Below are 19,449 nucleotides of genomic sequence, written 5' to 3'. Positions count from 1 at the left end.
TTTTCTAATTAGGCTAACTTAAAAAGATATTTTTAAAGATATTTTTGGCGACATTTTATTCAAATGTAGCCAAATGAGGCATAAAATACAAAACATGGCAAACCTTAAGAATTATTCACAATGAGATATTAACTTTCCAAAATTTTTTTTGGCCTTACGACCTCTGAGAATCAATACATTTCTGAAAGCTCTTATGAATGGTACAATTATGTTTAGATTTGAGCCTAAATTACAATAACAAAACTGCATAGAATATTAGGCTTGTTCACACATCGCCTCGTAGTCATAACATAAGCGGAGGGATACACCGGAAAAACCAAGTTTTTAATCGCAACAAATAAAACTCCTGATCGATCTCCTCTGGAGATAATGACTTACTCTTTTGAAACTGTTAACCAGTTCAAGTACTTAGGAACCTTGATCTCTATCCACAACAACCTGAAAATCGAAATAAATAACAGAATTTCCATGGCTAACAGAAGTTTCTACGGCCTCAGAATCCACCTACAAGATGGATAGACGACGTTGAAAAGGACCTCAAGCTATTGGGAGTCAACCGATGGCGGGCCGTCGCACTGGACGGGGTCAGATGGAGGAAACTCTGCGAGTCAGCCTTGGCCTGTGAAAGGCTGTTGCGCTTATGAAGAAGAAGAAGTATAATGTAAGTAAATACGGTACTATCAGTGTATGCTGATTATTCCATTTATGAAATGCCAAAATTAAAAGTTACGACCTGCTTATATGAAATCCACAATCGTTGACCCCCATTTTCATTTCATGGACCCCCAATTTTTTTTTTTTTTCAGTTGACATGGACCCCTTGCAGGCTGTCGTCGACCCCTTGGGGTCGATATTGACCACTTTGGGAATCACTGGTTTAATCATTTTCTTAAGAGAAANAATTATGTTTAGATTTGAGCCCAAATTACAATAACAAAACTGCATAGAATATTAGGCTTGTTCACACATCGTCTCGTAGTCATAACATAAGCGGAGTCATAACACATGTATACGAGTATACATAAATGATTTTGTGTAGAATTCACTGGTTTTGAAAAGGCAATTTTTCATTTTTGACAAGGAAACAAAAAAAAAAAAACGTTCATTAAATAATATTACATAAAATTACACAAATTAAATAATGCTGAATATATTAATAATATTATGGAGCACTCTGCTCAAATTCTTAAGTGCATTTTAAATCAATTCGATTTGTAGATATTTTTAAATGGTTATAATAAAAATTTAAAAAACATGTATTTTTTGGGTTGACTTAAGCAGCTCGAAACAGTACGCAAAAAATTTTTTTGAATAGAGTGAAGAAAGAAAATTATTTTGAATCAAGAGAATCTTAGTTTAAACAGACGATTTTAGAAAAAACACAATTTATAGAAACAGGTATTTTTTCTTACATTAGTTAATGTAATGTAAATCCTTTCGTATCGTAACAATATTACGAAATATGGACAGATTCGTGGATTTGTCTATAGTAACATAATGTTATTTTACTTTTCAGGTTCTCGTAATATTTAATTACAAATCACCCTTTAAATAAATTAATTTAGCGATGAATTCTTTTTTTCGCAAGCAAGAGTTCTGATGCATTAAAAAACTTTATTTATTTATTTATTTTGAATTTTAGTATGTTACATATTTAAGATATTCATATTATATCAGTTTAGTTAGCAGCTCTAATAACTTTAGAATAATTTTACTATTTTATATTTATGAATATTGGGCACATTTTATTTAGATTCAGCCAAGACTCTTTTACCAACAAACATAATTTTTCTCGTCTTCTTCCCAAATGTTTCAAAATTTACTACTTACGGAGTAACAAAAATTGCATTTTTGTGGATTATTATTTATATCAATTATAATGCTAATTATTCTCTAATATCAATTATAATACAAAAAATTCTCTAATAATTAGGTGAACCTAATAAATGCAGTCGCTAGAAAAATTGTTTGCAGTGAAAAATAAGTACAAGGTCTTTCTCTTCTTCTTCTTTTTTTTAACTCTCACTTCATTTTGGGCATAAATATCTCAGTGCGACAAATATATAGCATTAAATTACTTTCATTTACCTAATCTGATAAACACTATGTTTAAGAACCGCATTCTACAAGAAGTTTTCTCCAAAAGTAAATTTAACTAAAGAACTTTCGGAAGATTCAGAATGGCATTTTCGAAAAAATTGATAGTAATAATGGCGAGGAAAAAATAAATTAAGAAACAACACAACAAATTAAAATTTAAAATCACGGAGTCATGTGAAAAAAACAAAAACAATTTTAGCATATAATATGCAATTCATTATAACTCTTGATAGATTGTAACAGTTACTCATAAATATTAGATTAAGTTTTGTTTGCCTTTGTCTAGCCAGCTCTATGCTAATAATAAAAAGATGAAAAACATCAACAAAAATAAAGGCACTATACGTGATCTAATTTTTTAATAATTGAAAAGTTAGTCACACTCTGCATTGTTTAGACTCATGAAAATATGAAAAAATGGATAAGTATTATTAATATTGCTTTAAATGATATTTATCTAATTGGAAAAATACAAGTTATCAAATTTAAAAAAAATAAATAAAAAAATAAAAGAAATTTCATAAAATATTTAATTTTTTTTCCGCTTTAAATTTTAGTCAGTTTTCTATCATAAGATAGTATCAATAGATGATGTTTTACTTCAAGGTTTAAGTTACTGTGACTATTTTATTTTCCTTAAACAAAAAAGCTTCATAGAATAAATTTAATTTCGCTGCAATTCGCCTTGTTGTTCATTTGTTTCCTAGTCTAATTCCATCACTTTCATTTCAGCGACATTAAATAGGTTTCGTGTTTTGTAACTAAACAAATCAATGGCAGAGCACATGGAACCCTGCCTGTCAGAACTAGTGCTGAAGCCTAACTCGAAGATCAAACGTCCTCCTAATGCCTTCATGATTTTTGCCCGAGAACACAGGAAAGGTTTTGCTCGTCAAAATCCAAATAAGGACAATAAAAAAATCAGCAAATTATTGGGTGATACGTGGAAAATGACAGATGCCAAAACAAAAGAGAAGTACTACAAAATGGCTAAACAGTTAGAACTTCTCCATAAGCAAAAATATCCAGGTACACTATCACTTAAAGGAATTACGGTTCTGGTTAAATTATTGTAATAATTTTTTTTTCACAGATAATTTAATAACATAAAACAAAAAAGTATCTCCAACTTTTTATACATGTTTTATTGAAGCCATGGTGGTTCAGGGGATAGAGCACTCGCCTCCCAACGAGGTGCCTTGGGTTCGGATCCCAGCGATGGCAGGTTAATACGAATTCCGCACCCGGCTCGCACCGACCACCTAATCGTAAGAGACTTTCGTGGTTTTCCTCTCCATATAGCACAAATGCGAATTAGTTACATAATAAAGTCTTCAATGAGAGCAAATTACAACCAATAATTGATCCGCGAATTCCCTTTTGCTCTGGATTGGGGCCAAAATTACAAGGCTACGGAGTTGAACATTGGTTCTCGTAAAATTAAAATTGAGTGAATTGTTCAACGACTGTTATAAAATAAAATATGTTTTATTAATATTTCTTCGATATATGAATAGTTAAGTATTTTGTCGAGCCACGTGTTGTCAATAGTAAGGGTTGGACTCAACGTGACCTTGATACAATATATTTTTATTTATACTTTTATTTAATATTTTATTAGAAAATTATTTCTATACACGTGTAGGAAACAATGATGTTCTATCATTCTTTGCTTTTATTTTCTTGAACACAACGTTCAACAAGTCCCGTTCAATATATACCTATTTAACTAAAAATCTTAACTTACTTGACCGACTTATCATAACTGACCTACTTCACAGACATTTTTTACATTGCAAACTTTGCAAAATTGAAGCATAATAGCATTATAAAAACTATTATACATTTTATCATTACATTTTAACACTTTTCTTTTCTTTTTCGAATTTTTTTTTATATTTTTGAAAAAGTTACGTAAATTTTGTAGCCCACTGGACTAATTCTAAGTAAAACAAACTTTGGTAATTTTTCTATTAATTTTTTCAAATTTTAATTTTATAATATTTTGATGAAAAAAATTTAAAAATTCTTTTTCAGATACGTATGGTGAGTATCATGAAGGGTTATGCAATAGAGATCAAATATACCAACATAGGTACAAAGTATTATATTGATATATTTGGTAATTTTGACTATCATGTATGAAATATCATGTATGGTCTCGAATACTACAGTTGATAGGATGAACAACAAAAAAACGTGTACTGCTTCATTTTATAACGCAAATACACCAGGAAGGGCATCAAATAAAGATTAAAAAAATAAATAATTGGAATTACTTTAACTTTATTAATTATACCAGATTATACCTTTCAATTTTGTGCATGATTTTGTTGATCAGTACTGATTTATTGATTACTACCGTTTTTATTCTCCCCATTTATTAACTAGCTGAATCTGTATTCAGCTAGTAAATAAATACTATCTAGATTGTAACAACTAATTATAATAATGTTACTTTATTACAGGTTATGTCTACTGCCCTAGAACAGCGCGATTGGAAAAATCAAAACGGTTGGCAAGAAGAGCTCTTTTGCGTCGAAGTGGGGACAATGAAGTGGAAAAGGCAAGCATGGAATCGCAGGTACTGTTTTTAAGTTAACTTTGGAGATAGATGAAAAATAGATAGAAAGATCGCCAAATATTGTTATTTTTAATTTACATAATGTTCGCTTACAGGTATCCAAATGCTTACAATGTTCACTATTTAAATTTTATTGGATTTTTGTTGTTTAAGATTTTACAAATATGTAATGAGCATATACACCGAAGAGCCATTACATTATAACCACCCTGCTAATAACATGTAGGACCACTTTTAGCCCTCAAAACTACTAGCACCACCGTGGCATTGATTCCACAAGGTGTTGATAGGTAGTCTGCGGTATCTGGTACCAAGTGCTCACCAACTGGTCCTGCAATTCCCTCACATTTCGAGGGGGTAGCGTGGTAGCACGAATTTGGTTTTCCAAGTAGGACCACAAATGCTCTATTGGATTAAGGTCAGGTGAATTTGGGGGCCAAGACATGACTTGAAAGTCACTGGAATGTTCCTCAAACCAATCCACGACGATTCGACCCTTATGGCATGGTGCATTATCCTGTTGGTAAACACCATTCCCCGCAGGAAAAACTGTTGCCATGAAAGGGTGAACCTGGTCTGCAACTATGTTCAAGTAGCTTACAGACGTCAGTGATTGTTCTATTAGGATTATGGGTCCTAATGTGCCCCATGAAAACATTGTTCCTGGGCGAGAAACCATGAAAACCTGGGCGAGCCCATTGTTATAGATGGAGGGTGGTCATAATGTAATGGCTCTTTGGTGTATATGTGTAAGTATAAGAATATCTTTTATAAATCAGCCTTTGTTTGAGAAAAAGTTTGCAAAAACTAATTTAGTTCTCTTCTGTCATCATTAATTATATCTAAATTAAACCTTAACTATTTAAAAATTTGACTTCTCTATTGCAGTTAAAATTATGAATCTAAAAGGCATTGGTGCAAAAAATTCTCCACGAAATATGTACTTTTACCAAATGGGGGAATACTTCGATCATGTACTAGCAGCCAGCCATCTCAGACAATCGATTTCTCTGTCTTTCAAATTCTAGTACACAAAACATTAAATAACTATTATCAGTTTAGTTAGCAGCTCTAATAACTTTAGAATAATTTTACTATTTTATATTTATGAATATTGGGCACATTTTATTTAGATTCAGCCAAGACTCTTTTACCAACAAACATAATTTTTCTCGTCTTCTTCCCAAATGTTTCAAAATTTACTACTTACGGAGTAACAAAAATTGCATTTTTGTGGATTATTATTTATATCAATTATAATGCTAATTATTCTCTAATATCAATTATAATACAAAAAATTCTCTAATAATTAGGTGAACCTAATAAATGCAGTCGCTAGAAAAATTGTTTGCAGTGAAAAATAAGTACAAGGTCTTTCTCTTCTTCTTCTTTTTTTTAACTCTCACTTCATTTTGGGCATAAATATCTCAGTGCGACAAATATATAGCATTAAATTACTTTCATTTACCTAATCTGATAAACACTATGTTTAAGAACCGCATTCTACAAGAAGTTTTCTCCAAAAGTAAATTTAACTAAAGAACTTTCGGAAGATTCAGAATGGCATTTTCGAAAAAATTGATAGTAATAATGGCGAGGAAAAAATAAATTAAGAAACAACACAACAAATTAAAATTTAAAATCACGGAGTCATGTGAAAAAAACAAAAACAATTTTAGCATATAATATGCAATTCATTATAACTCTTGATAGATTGTAACAGTTACTCATAAATATTAGATTAAGTTTTGTTTGCCTTTGTCTAGCCAGCTCTATGCTAATAATAAAAAGATGAAAAACATCAACAAAAATAAAGGCACTATACGTGATCTAATTTTTTAATAANGAACTTGGGGGCCAAGACGTGACTTGAAAGTCACGGGAATGTTCCTTGACGATTCGACCCTTACGACATGGTGCATTATCCTGTTGGTAAACACCATTCCCCGCAGGAAAAACTGCTGCCATGAATGGGTAAACCTGGTCTGCAACTATGCTCAAGTAGCTTACGGACGTCAGGGATTGTTCTATAAGTATTATAGGCCCTATAATGTGCCCCATGAAAACATTGTTCCTGGGCGAGAAACAATGAAAACCTGGGCGAGCCCATTGTTATAGATGGAGGGTGGTCATAATGTAATGGCTCTTCGGTGTATGTGTGCATGTATAAGAATATCTTTTATAAATCACCCATTGTTTGAGAAAAAGTTTGCAAAAACTAATTTAGTTCTCTTCTATCATCATTAATTATATCTTAATTAAACCTTAACTATTTAAAAATTTGGCTTCTCTATAACAGTTAAAATTATGAATCTAAAAGGCATTGGTGAAAAAAATTCTCCACGACATATGTCTTTTTATAAAATGGGTGAATACATCTATCATGTACTAGCAACCAGTCACCTCAGACAATCGATTTCTCTGTCTTAAATTCTAGTACACAAAACTTCAAATAACTATGACGTTAAAAGTGACCTGTAAAACATCAAACGCGTCTTTTCAAGAATGCAAACGATCTCGGTTAAAATCATGAGTTTAAAAGCATTGGTGTAAAAAAAAAAATTACTTCGAAATGTGCATTTCAAGAAAATGGAATGCCATGCTCATATTGTTTGATAAAGCGAAAAATTAAAGCCTTTATAATACAATTAGCTTGGCCAGACATTATTTCGTATCAGCGTTTATTTCCCCCTGCTTTAAAAAATATATATATAAGCGTAAAATAAATCAAAACATTCAGTTTATTATTGCATCCTATAGAACTACTATTTTTTTTAAAAAAAGATTTTGCTAGTTATTCATTATTTCATTCATTATTCGTTTTCATTTGATACGGAAATTATAAATATGTCATCATACTGAAAATCAGTTATTGCATAAAATATATAACTCAGCACCAAACTAAAGCTTGTATCACACAAAGCATCAAAATTAGTTAGATGGTTCACTAAAATTGAAAGTCATTTCTAAAACTCATCTATCGATCCTTGCTATGAATACCTTAAAATTTCATTCAAATAGCAACACCGTCACAGAGTAGTCTGAATCGAAAGAAAGTTGGCAAAAAATATAAGATTTTTGCTAAACTGTATATTATGTAATTCTTAGTATGATTTAGGAGGTCCACTAACTACAAACCTAAAGTCAAATTTGCAAAATTCATTGTTGTTAATCCAATAAGTTGGTAGAAAAGGATTGTATTGATAATTTCTTACATACTATTATCGTAATATTTTGATAAATGAGTATATATTTACTTTCTGACTTGAGGACGTTGGGCTCTTGTTCCTGAGAACGGGTGTTCGAATTCTGCCTGCAGAAGATTGGCAAGTGGTATAAGTAACAACACCAGCATATTTGCTTTTGGAATTGATTTGATAATATAATGTCAATTTATAAAAATTTAAATGCGTATGAAGTATTTTTTTTATTGTTATTAGATTTCAAATTAAATATTATTTTGTGAGAAAATGGATAAAATAGTGAATGTATTTCAAAATAAATACTACGAAATTAAAATTTAATTAGTCGTACATACTTATTCTAAACAATCAAGCAACATTACACTGGGTATTTTTAAAATTTAATTTCCTTTTCCTTATTTGTTTGATGGCATAAAGAACTGAGAATAGGTTTTAATTTCTGTTTTCTAAAATATATTTTTCTTAAACTGCATTTTATCATGATAAGAGTTTTGCTGTAAAGAAAATCAATACTTATTACTTAGATTGTTATTCTGATTGCTGGTTTCTTGTAATATGTAAAAAGGAGGAAAATAGTTTTTTTTTCGATTAACTTTCAATACTATTGATTTCTATTAATTTCAAGATCAATTTAATTAACCCTTATTTCATAATTTTTAAATGTATGCACGTTTTACTGGCATATTTGAAACTCAAGTCAAAGTATATTTCTAAAAAATTTGCTTTTAATATTTTTTGGTGCAAACATACGCATCTAATTGTTTTTATTTTTCATCGTATTTTCCTTTCTTTAGGATAACACTGCAAATTTGTAGCTGTCAAAAGTGACCAATATTTCCGAATTCAATGAAGTTTCTAAGAAATCAGTAATTGAAATACATGCTTTTAAAAAGTCCATATAATGCAATTTTTATGCATTCTACTTACATATTTGTATTCGTTAAATGCAATATTTTAAAAAGTTGATTTTCCTAAAATTAAGAAAATATGCTTGACGTTTTTATTGCGCTATGCAAAAGAGTATGGTTATGAGTTTTGTTAGAGAAAACATTGATACTTGTAACATTTTCACCTTGTAACATTTATTCTATTTTTTTTTCAAACATTCTAAATATTTAGTTTGTTAGTGATTTAAAGTTAATTTATATCAATAGTAATTTATTGAAAATTTTTAGACCTCTCGTTTCAGTGATGCCAGAGAACAGAAACCAAAGAAAGGTATGCAATTTTTTTTCCTTCATGCATTTGTAGCGTGATTACCACTACAATTATTCAATTCTAATTCACTAGTATATAGGACATGTTAACTCAATTCTACGTGGGTAGCTAACAGCAAAGCTCTACCACGAAGTTTAACATACTACGTCAGTGTTTCCCAAACTTATGACTTTTGTGCACCCTTTCTAAATTTTTCGTAACGCTGTGTATCACTAATAAGAAAATGACCGTATTTTTTACTATAAAAAAATTGCACAAAATTTAAAAATCACAACTGGCTGTTGACACCACTAATTATTAACTGCTAACTCTGAAAAAAAATAGTCAATAGAAAAATACGTAATCGTAAATTTTCATGGCTAGCTTTGTTTTTAAATATTTTTTTTTTGTTGAAATTTTCATTTGTTGCAAGATATTTCGCATAAGAACGCGTACTCTGTTAAACTGTTCCCGTACTCCTAGGGGTACGCCTACCACACTTTGGGAAACGCTGTACTACATGATGAATAGGATAAAGGCCGGCAGAAGTAACAAATTTCCAGTTAATACTGGGACTTAATTCCTTGTGGGGGTACCTTTTCATGGATGAAGGTTGACATTATCGATAACACTCATCCAGCAAAATCAATTTAGGAGTTACAAATGTACGCTTATTAAGCAACAAAATGAAATTTTTAAATTGCTATTACTGAACCTATGAAGTCTCTTACATTTGTTGAAAATTTCGAAAATCAAATAAAATATACTTGTTTTTTTTTATTTATATACATAAGGAAATCGTTTACTTTGAAAAGAAGCATGGAAGGTTTGATATTTTGCTAAGTGTGATACTTTGTTTTATATTAGTAATAATAGTAAGTATAGGATAGTCATAGTTCGAGAAGTTTAAAGACTGATGAAAGAAAACTGCTTAACCAAACTCAAACGCTTTTGCTAGTCTTTGCTATCATACTATTCAGACCATACTATTCAGAAACTATGAAGAAATGCTAAAATTTAATAAATAGGGTAAGAGTTGTTGGTGAGAATGATGGAAATTATGTAGTAAATAAAATATTCGAATAAAATACCTAGCAAATGATTGTAGCATTCTAGCAAACCATTTGTTGTCGTTGTTGCTTAGCCTCATCTGGCCTGATGAAGTCAGACCAGATCTATGAACCCGTTAACCAGAATAAAATCGAAGACCAAAAGAGGAGTAGAGTAGATGTCTTCCCAGAAAGGACCAAGACAGTCTACGATATGATAGGCGGGAGTCCGGTGTCCATTTCATGGAGGGGAAAAACACGATAACCTCCCATGGTTAACCCGATGGTAAGTTGGTATACCTACAGCAAGAATTCAAAATTAATTATATCAATGCACATTGTCTTGTAGAAAAAGGACACATTTAAATTCCAAATAAATCAGAATTTTAGTTTAGTTGCTTAATTGTGACATTTTTATTAGATCATAGAATAGGCATTTTTTAATAATCAGTTGATTCAGGAATAATAGATATGTAAAATTTGTTAATATTTGGTACGTCTTATAGCATTTCTACGGCTTTATTGCTATTCACTCACTCGAGATCTTATACCTGCTCCTCATATTCTTGCTTCCATGATCTATCGATAGGTCATAAATTTATGACGCGAATTCGAGTCTCAAATTACACTTTTATCACTTTTTGCCAAAAAATACGAATCATAAAAAGACAAATATTTGCTAGACTTAGTTCATAGTAAAATTTTAAATGGTAGAGAAATATCTTTATATTACTTCATTTATTGAAAATTTAAGAAAATTTTGAAGAGGTTATGAGCTAAGCTTGTGAAACCCAATAGTAGATGCTCAATGAGATATTTGCTCATGTTATTAAATTTTTGAATTGTTGAATGTTCTTTAGAAAAATGGATTCAGGAGTATGCTAAAAGGTCTCCAACATCTGAATACGTTCCTAACAATCCTGAGTATTTTACAAATCCGGGGGAAGGTGATAGTTTTTCTTCGTCCATCCTGGAATCTCCCCGATCTAGTGACAGATCTTCGGAATGTAGCCCAGATCCTGTTTATGATCCATCCGTGGCGAATCTCAAAGGAATTAGAAGCAAAAAAGACAGTATTTCCCCTCCAATTCTTAAACCCCATTGGGATGAAGCCTATCCACAAGGTATGATTTTGAGCTAATTTAGTATGAGAATGGTACTTTATACTACGTTTGGTATTTATAACACGAGTAATGAGATTTTATAAAATTTTAGTGTATTGTAAAGCTTAAATTTTGGCTACTATTTTACATCAAAAGTACTGTAGTGAAATACCAGAAATAATTCTTGATGTAATTAAATATTAAGGACAGTTCTGGTGTCATGAAACAAAAGGAATGTTCCGCTCAATTACTTTTGGTTGAAAATAGTTCCCCCTATATAAGTTATTTTTACGGTGCAGTTAAATATAAGAGCAGTTAATTTAGTATGCATACACACACTAAGTTTTAGTTTATTAAATTTATGTAAATTTTAATCAAATTAGTTTGTAAATCGAACTTACGCATAGCAAAGAGAATATTAAGACGAATTTGAATTAAACTTATCGGAAACTAAATATTTTGAAATAATTTTACACAATTGGTTAAAAAAAATTATGCAAGTTCTTTAAAATTCATATATAAATATCCTTATTACACAACTTTAAAGTCAGATGTATTTGTATTTTGTAATGGTGAACTTTTGTTTCAGTATATGTTTAACAACGTGCTAGACAATAACAAATCCAGGCAATCTCGTATCCGAATGCAAACAATATAATAACTATAACTAATTGTGTCAAAATAGGGGGTTTTGAAAAAGAAAAAAAAAGGAATTTTCTATGCAAGTGAGCTTTGTGTAAGAATTCGTCATGGCTGACGTTTAAATTTAATTCTCTACACTGGGAAATATGGTCCCAATAGTTTGATTTAGAAAGCGCTCCAAAGCAGATACAAGCTCTTGGCATGGTACTAACCTTTTCTTTCACACAATTCTTTGGTGTTCAACACCGAATTTGGAAAGAAATTACACCACAGTTTTGACAGTGTACAGTGCGCTAAATGAAAAAAAACGGAAAATAAATAACTTTTGATCTAATGATGGGATCTTTACGTCTTAGGACTCAATCTTAATGGTTTGAGAGCAGGGCTTAAAATATGCGGATTAATAAGTTCAGAAGATATTTTAAATGATGAAATTGGACACAAAAACGTACTTTTTCTGAATAAACATACCTTTTTTTTCGACAGATTCGGATTTCTGATGCACAAAATATAGCGGGAGCCGTAATCTAGGAAATATGGTCCCAATAATTTGATCAGGAAAGCACTCCAAAATTTTTACCCCTTAATTTTACTTTTTGCGTATTTCAATATATCTCGAGAACTTTTTAAACGAATTTAAAAAAAATTTTGCTCACAATTATAAAATTCGTTTATCACAGATAATTCAATGCTAAAATTAACTTTTATTAAATATTTATTGTTTTTCATTATTTTTTTTAAATTGAAAGGTATAAAATTTTTTGCATCTTTTTAAAGAATATAATTTTACAAGGTAAAATAAAAAAATTGAGCAAAAAGTCGGTTGAAAAGTTCCTGAGAAATTAAATTTTAAAAAAAGGCAGATATTTAAAATTTGATTTCTGGGGAACTTTTCAACTGATTTTGCTCAAATTTATGTGTTTTGCCTTCACGTAAAATTATATTCTTCAAAATAATGCAAAACATTGTACACCTTACAATTCCAATTTTTTTCGACCATTATTGAAAAAAATAATAATAAATTTTTACTAAAAGTTATTTTTTGCGTGAAATTATCTATGGATAAACGAATTTAATAATTGCATATAAAAAAGTTTCGATTTGTTTAAAAAGTTCCCCGAGATATAGCGAAATACGCAAAAGGTAAAATTAACATTAAATGGTCGAAAACTTTGAAGAGTTCTCCTGACCAAACTATTGGGACTATATTTCCCTGATTGCCCCCAAATAAAGAACATATTTATTCAGAGACAATACGTTTTTGTGTCTGATTTCGTAACTAAAAATATTTTTCGCACAAATTAATTACCATATTTGAATCATTCCTTTGAACCATTAAGATTGAGTCCTAGAACGTGAAGATCCGATCATTAGATCAAAAGTTATTCAGAATGGTCAGTTTTCTTTTTTTTTTGGCGCATTGTTCTTTTTGTGTGATTAACGCGAAATAAATAGCAAATGAGAGCAAAAGGAAAAATTCTATCTAACGATAGGATTTTCATACTGTAAGTTACTCATAGTACTTCAAAGTACGCTTATTCGGAGTACTACGAATAAAGGAAATGTTAACTAATCAGTTCTAACCACTGGATAACGAAATAAGACGCATGTTTTCCTTGCATAAACATACCATTCATAAGGAAGAATTTTTAATAGTAATGTTCATATTAACTTAAAAATAAAATTTTTTTATTTAATTTTAANGATGGCTCTCCATCGTAGTTCTTCAGGCAAATGATGCCTAGAGGTCATTATTACGAATTGGCTATCTCAGATTTTCAATGTCGCAATCACAGTAAAATTTGTGTGCTTTCTCTCAAACTTGGACTTTTATGCTCCAGGCAGATGACGTAAGCCGAGTGCAGCGCCACTAATTTGCATATTGCAATTTTACTCAGCTACTCTTAGTGGACAACATATGCAAATTTTGCACGGTTTGGCTTACTTTTGAAAGAGTTATCGCTATTTTTGTGATTTTTCCTTAATTTATGATAACCAGTGTAGTTTCCCCTATATTTGGTATCCAGTAACATTAAGTTTTTAAACGCAGTAAAATGAAATACACAAAAGAATAAGTTAAGTTATTTTTACGGAACAGTTAAATATAAGAACAGTTAATTTAGGATGCATACATACACTAAGCTTTAGTTTATTAAATTTATGTAAATTTGTGTCAAATTAGTTTGTAAATCGAACTTGCGCATAGCAAAGGGAATATTAAGACGAATTTGAATTAAACTTAACAGAATAGAAGCGGATAGAAACTAAATATTTTGAAATAATTTGACACAATTAGTTAAAAAAAATTATGCAAGTTCTTTAAAATTCATATGTAAATATCCTTATTACGCAATTTTAAAGTTAGATGTATTTGTATTTTGAAATGGCGAACTTTTGTTTCAGTATATGTTTAGCAACGTGCAAGACAGTGACAAATCCAGGTAATCTCGAATCCGAATGCAAACAATATAACAACTATAACTAATTGTGTCAAAATAGAGGGTTTTGAAGAGAAAAAAAATGAAATTTTCTATGCACGTGAGCTTTGTGTAAGCATTCGTCATGGCTGATGTTTAAATTTAATTCCCTACACTGGGAAATATGGTCCCAATAGTTTGATTAGGAGAGCTCCAAAGCAGATACAAGCTCTTGACATGGTATTAACTTTTTCTTTCACACAATTCTTTGGTTCGTTCAACACCGAATTTGGAAAGAAATTACACCACAGTTTTGACAGTGTACAGTGCGCAAAATTAAAAAACGGAAAATAAATAACTTTTGATCAAATGGTGGGATCTTCACGTTTTAGGACTTAATCTTAATTGTTTGAGAGGAGGACTTCAAATATGCTGATTTGTAAGTGCAGAAGATATTTTAAACGATGAAATTGGACAAAAAAACGTACTTTCTCTGAATAAACATATCTCTTTTTTCGAGAGATTCGGATTTCTGATCCTCAAAATATGGGGGGGGGGAGCCGCAATCTGGGAAATATGGTCCTAATAATTTGATCAGGAAAGCGCCCCGAAGTCTTTACCCCTTAATTTTACTTCTTGCGTAATTTAATGTATGTCGAGAACTTTTAAAACGAATTTTAAAAAACATTTTGCTCATAATTATAAAATTCGTTTATCAAATATAATTCCATGCTAAAATTAACTTTTATTAAATATTTATTGTTTTTAAATTTTTTTAATTGAAAGGTGTAAAATTTTTTGCATCATTTTAAGAAACATAATTTTACAAGGTAAAATAAAAAAATTGAGCAAAGTCGGTTGAAAAGTTCCTAAGAAATTAAATTTTAAAAAAGGCAGATATTTAAAATTCGATTTCTCGGTAACTTTTCAACCGATTTTGCTCAAATTTATGTGTTTTGCCATTACGTAAAATTATATTCTCCAAAATAATGTAAAACAGTGTACACTTTACAATTTAAAAATTTTAATACAATTATTAAATAAAATAATAATAAATTTTTACTGAAAGTCATTTTTTGCATGAAATTATCTTTGGATTAACGAATTTTATAATTCTATTTAAAAAATTTTCAATTCGTTTAAAAAGTTCTCGAGGTATAGCGAGATACGCAAAAGGTGAAATTAACATTAAATGGTCGAAAACTTTAAAGAGCTCTCCTGACCAAACTATTGGGACCATATTTCTCAGATTGCGGCTACCCCCGATATTTGTGGGGCTCCCTTTGAACCATTAAGATTGAGTCCTAGAACGTTAAGATCGTCTGATCATTAGATCAATAGTTATTCAGGGTGGTTCGTTTTTTTTTGTTGCACTGTTTCTTTTGTCTGATTAACGCAGAATAAATATCAAATGAGTGAAATGATTTTCATACTGTAAGTTACTAATAGTACTTCAAAGTATGCTTGTTGAGAGTACTAAAGGATATGTTAACTAATTAGTTCTAACCACTGGATAAAGAAATTAGACACATGTTTTACTTGCATAGACATGCCATTCATATGAACGAATTTTTAATAGTAATATTCATATTAAATTAAAAATAAAATACTAATATTTAATTTTTTAAATAATATAAGTGACAAGTTAACAATTAAGTTATATTATATTTCATTTTCAAATGTTATAACACTTATGCTGTTGGTTAAAACATTCCTAATAATCCGAAGTATTTTACAAATCTGGTTGAAGATGAAAGTTATTTTTATCTACGATTAAGATGAGATGAAAATTTTTTGTTCATTTTTATTCAACTTATGAGTCGACTTTTAGGATCTTCCAAAAACTGTCTTTGATAAATTGTTGAGGCGAAAAGTTGAAAAGTATCGCTGCTACAGCAAAGTTCAGATTTTTGCTTATCATTTAAGTTTCGTGCTTTCATTATGAAAAAAAAGTTAGCAGAAATAGTTTCTTTTATTAAAATAAAATTGTAATCTATCTTCCCCTTTCTTGATTCTTCTTTCTGAAAAGTGTGCAATTCCAAACTGTTCGCCTTTAAGTTAACTTACATCTGTTAAATTACTACAAATGTTTTATAACAACGTCGAATCGTTTCCGTTCTGTTATCACAAATAAACGCCAGCATTCGTTTTCAGAACTAACTTAGTCAGCAACTGTACAGAAAGCTGTTTGTTATAATGGTCATGTGTTTGGAATTAACTCAAAATAACTTGATTTTTGATTATATTTTGAATATAAATGCTAAAAAAATTATTTATTAAATTGCTATGAGTTGTTACACTAACACGTTGCGTTCTGTTTGCTTTTAGATTATATGCACACGAAGAGACCCGAAAGAGATAGTTTTGCCGAATTTCCTTCGTCTAATCGGGTCTATTGCCAGGAGCCGATATCACAGAATATCTCGTCAAATCTTTCACACAACTCTCCTAATATGCTAAATTATGAAAATATGTGTCAGCCATACTATATTCCGATGCCGGAGAAGCAATATTTCTCAGGGCTATCACCATTACAAATTTATCAACATCAATCCCATAATGCACTGTATTTTCCTCGGGATTTCAACTGTGGCAATTCAGGTTTACCCCGGTTTTACCAGCATCCGGATAATTTAAATTATCCGTGCTGTATGAATTGTATAGAACCAAGGAAACTATCACTACCTGGATTTAGATATTCTCCTGAAACAAGTCTTGATTATCCCACAGAATTCAGACATTCTTGTCCTTCCGAAGCAACAAGACGTGATTTTGCCCCAAAATTCAGACATTCTTGTCCTCCCGAATCAACAAGACGTGACTTTGCCCCAGAATTCAGACATTCTTGTCCTTCCGAAACAACAAGACATGATTTGCCTCCTACTAGATATGCTTGTCATCCAGAAACAAAAAGATTTGATTCGTCTTCTGAGTTTATATGTTTTCCTGAAAAAACAATTCTCAATTTGTCTCCTGAATTTAGACATTCCCTTGAAAAATCAAGACTTGATTTTCCTTCGGAATTTAAATGCTCTTCTGACACGAAAATACTCAATTTGCCTTCTGATTTGGAGCAGTCTTCTGAAAAAACAAGTTTTGATTTGACTCATGGATTTGGACGTCCTCCTGAAACAAAAAGAATTGATTTTCCACCTGACTTTAAGCATCACACAGAAGCAACTAGTCTTAATTTGTCGGAACCTTCTCCCGAAACAGAAAGAAGTGATATGCCTTCTCACTTTAATTATTCTCCTGAAACAAGTTTTGATTTGCCTCCTAGGTTCAGACATCCACCAGAAACCACGATTCTTGATTTGTCATCTAATTCTAAACATTCTCTTGAGACAACTGGACTTGATGTTTCACTTTGCTGTTATCCTGGTCTAGCAACTGATTCTGCGCATTATTCAGAGCCAGAATCTTCGCATTCTGTTGACACGTGCTCAACCAACACTACTATGAATGTGAAATTTGAAATTCCTTCTGAGGATGAGAAACAGGATGATTTCATTAAGAATTGCAATAAATTCTGAAGTAAAGAAATTGATTTTGGCACAATTTTTTTTAACATGAAAATTTTGAACTACATTAAAAGACAAGAGCTTGTTTTGTAAATATCGAAACCTTTAAACTTACTTCAATAAATATTTATAATCTAATTAAGTATTTATGATTTATTCTTTGCTTATTAATGTTAGTGCAAATGTCATGTTCAATATTAGAGAAATTCATTGATGTAAAAAACTGCTCTCGTGTCTAAAAGTTAGGGAACAGACACATTTTCGCATAGAACTCAAGAAATAATGTATCATTCGGTACAAATTTACATGAAAATGAATCAAAGTATGATAAAAAAGTAATGGCTCAAATTTCAAAACACAAATAAATAGGCATTTCAAAGAGATAGTCAAAAAATGATATAGTTTAATATCACTTTCGTGGTTTTTAATATGGGTTAAGACTAACTATGGTGGTAATTCACGTCTCGCAACAAACTATAATTCTATTTACGAGGTTGACAAATTTGGAATAATAAATGGTCTGTTTTGGAATAATAAATCATGCACCTTCCTTAAATCTGGGAGGCTTCTGGGTTGTAAAATGCAATTGTGCCAAGATCATTTGTGATTCGGGTATGGAAACCAGATTGGACACACGCCTCAAACCTTGCGCAAAGCCTTAAGATTTCATCTTTATACCTCCGAGAAGTCAAATTACCTTTCTAATAGTGCAGGCTACTGCACATTTGGCTCGAACTATTGTAAGCAGTTTCAAGTGGGAACACTGGAGGTGACTTACTCATATTTCCTTCACTGATGAGTCTCAGTTTCTCCTAAACAATGATTCTTGACAAGTGCGTATACGAAGAGAACCAGGGATCCGATACCATATCTTTCAAAATCATGGAAAAAGGTTATTATGAAGATCGAGGTGTTATGATCTGATTCAGAGTGATTTATTTTGAATGACCGAGTAGACATGCTCATCTGAGGAGTCACCCAGATTTTTTTGAGATATAAAGCTGATAACTTGGAGCCTTATGTAAAAGTGTCAAAAAAAATTGCCGATTTCTAATTTATTTTTATAGATAACATGTCGACTCGAAGCTGGTCTAATCAAGGAATACCTTGAAGCCTATGATATGCAGAGGATGATGTGACAAGACAAATCTCAGACCTGAATCACATAGAGCATGTCTGGAATGATATTGGCAATGGAATTACAATTCGCAATTCCTGTCCAAGAAACCTACCCGAGCTTAGAGCTCCTTTAAAGAAAGGAGCAGAATTTAATCTCCCAAGGCCTTAGATTTTGTGTCGTAATTCATTAACCAATCTCACAAACTAGCATGACAGTTCGTTATGAGACCTGCATTGTCGCCAGAGATAGTTATGTTTTATCCATCACAAGTGCTAGTTTGTTCTATCGTTTTTGGCTATATTACTGGGATATCTAATAACTCATAATTTCGAATTCATGCTATCGCCTTTCTGCAATAGCCATATACTTGAGTTTTTGCCATATACTTGGCTGTATCATAATATAAAATTTTATTTGACTTAGGATACTATTTCTTGAGTTCTTTTTAAGAAAGGTGCTAGCTCTTTAACTTTCGGACATGAGTGAAGATAAAGGGAATATGTATGTATGATA

The 19,449-nt window shown here is 31.0% G+C and overlaps 1 protein-coding gene across 1 annotated transcript; it reads left to right on the top strand.

Annotated features, from left to right (window-relative positions):
* Positions 1 to 1,313: 1,313 nt before the first annotated feature.
* Positions 1,314 to 17,948, top strand: LOC107440402 (uncharacterized). Its single transcript, XM_043050620.2, has 6 exons — positions 1,314 to 1,398; positions 2,833 to 3,129; positions 4,569 to 4,684; positions 9,063 to 9,105; positions 10,994 to 11,257; positions 16,624 to 17,948. The coding sequence occupies exons 2-6, from the start codon at positions 2,874 to 2,876 to the stop codon at positions 17,826 to 17,828; spliced, it is 1,884 nt and encodes a 627-aa protein (XP_042906554.1). The 5' UTR covers positions 1,314 to 1,398; positions 2,833 to 2,873; the 3' UTR covers positions 17,829 to 17,948.
* Positions 17,949 to 19,449: the final 1,501 nt, after the last annotated feature.

Source organism: Parasteatoda tepidariorum, chromosome 4, assembly GCF_043381705.1.
Source record: "Parasteatoda tepidariorum isolate YZ-2023 chromosome 4, CAS_Ptep_4.0, whole genome shotgun sequence".
Classification (NCBI taxonomy): Eukaryota; Metazoa; Arthropoda; class Arachnida; order Araneae; family Theridiidae; genus Parasteatoda; species Parasteatoda tepidariorum.
The sequence above is the reverse complement of the archived record's forward strand: the minus strand, read 5'-3'. Positions and strand labels throughout refer to the sequence as shown.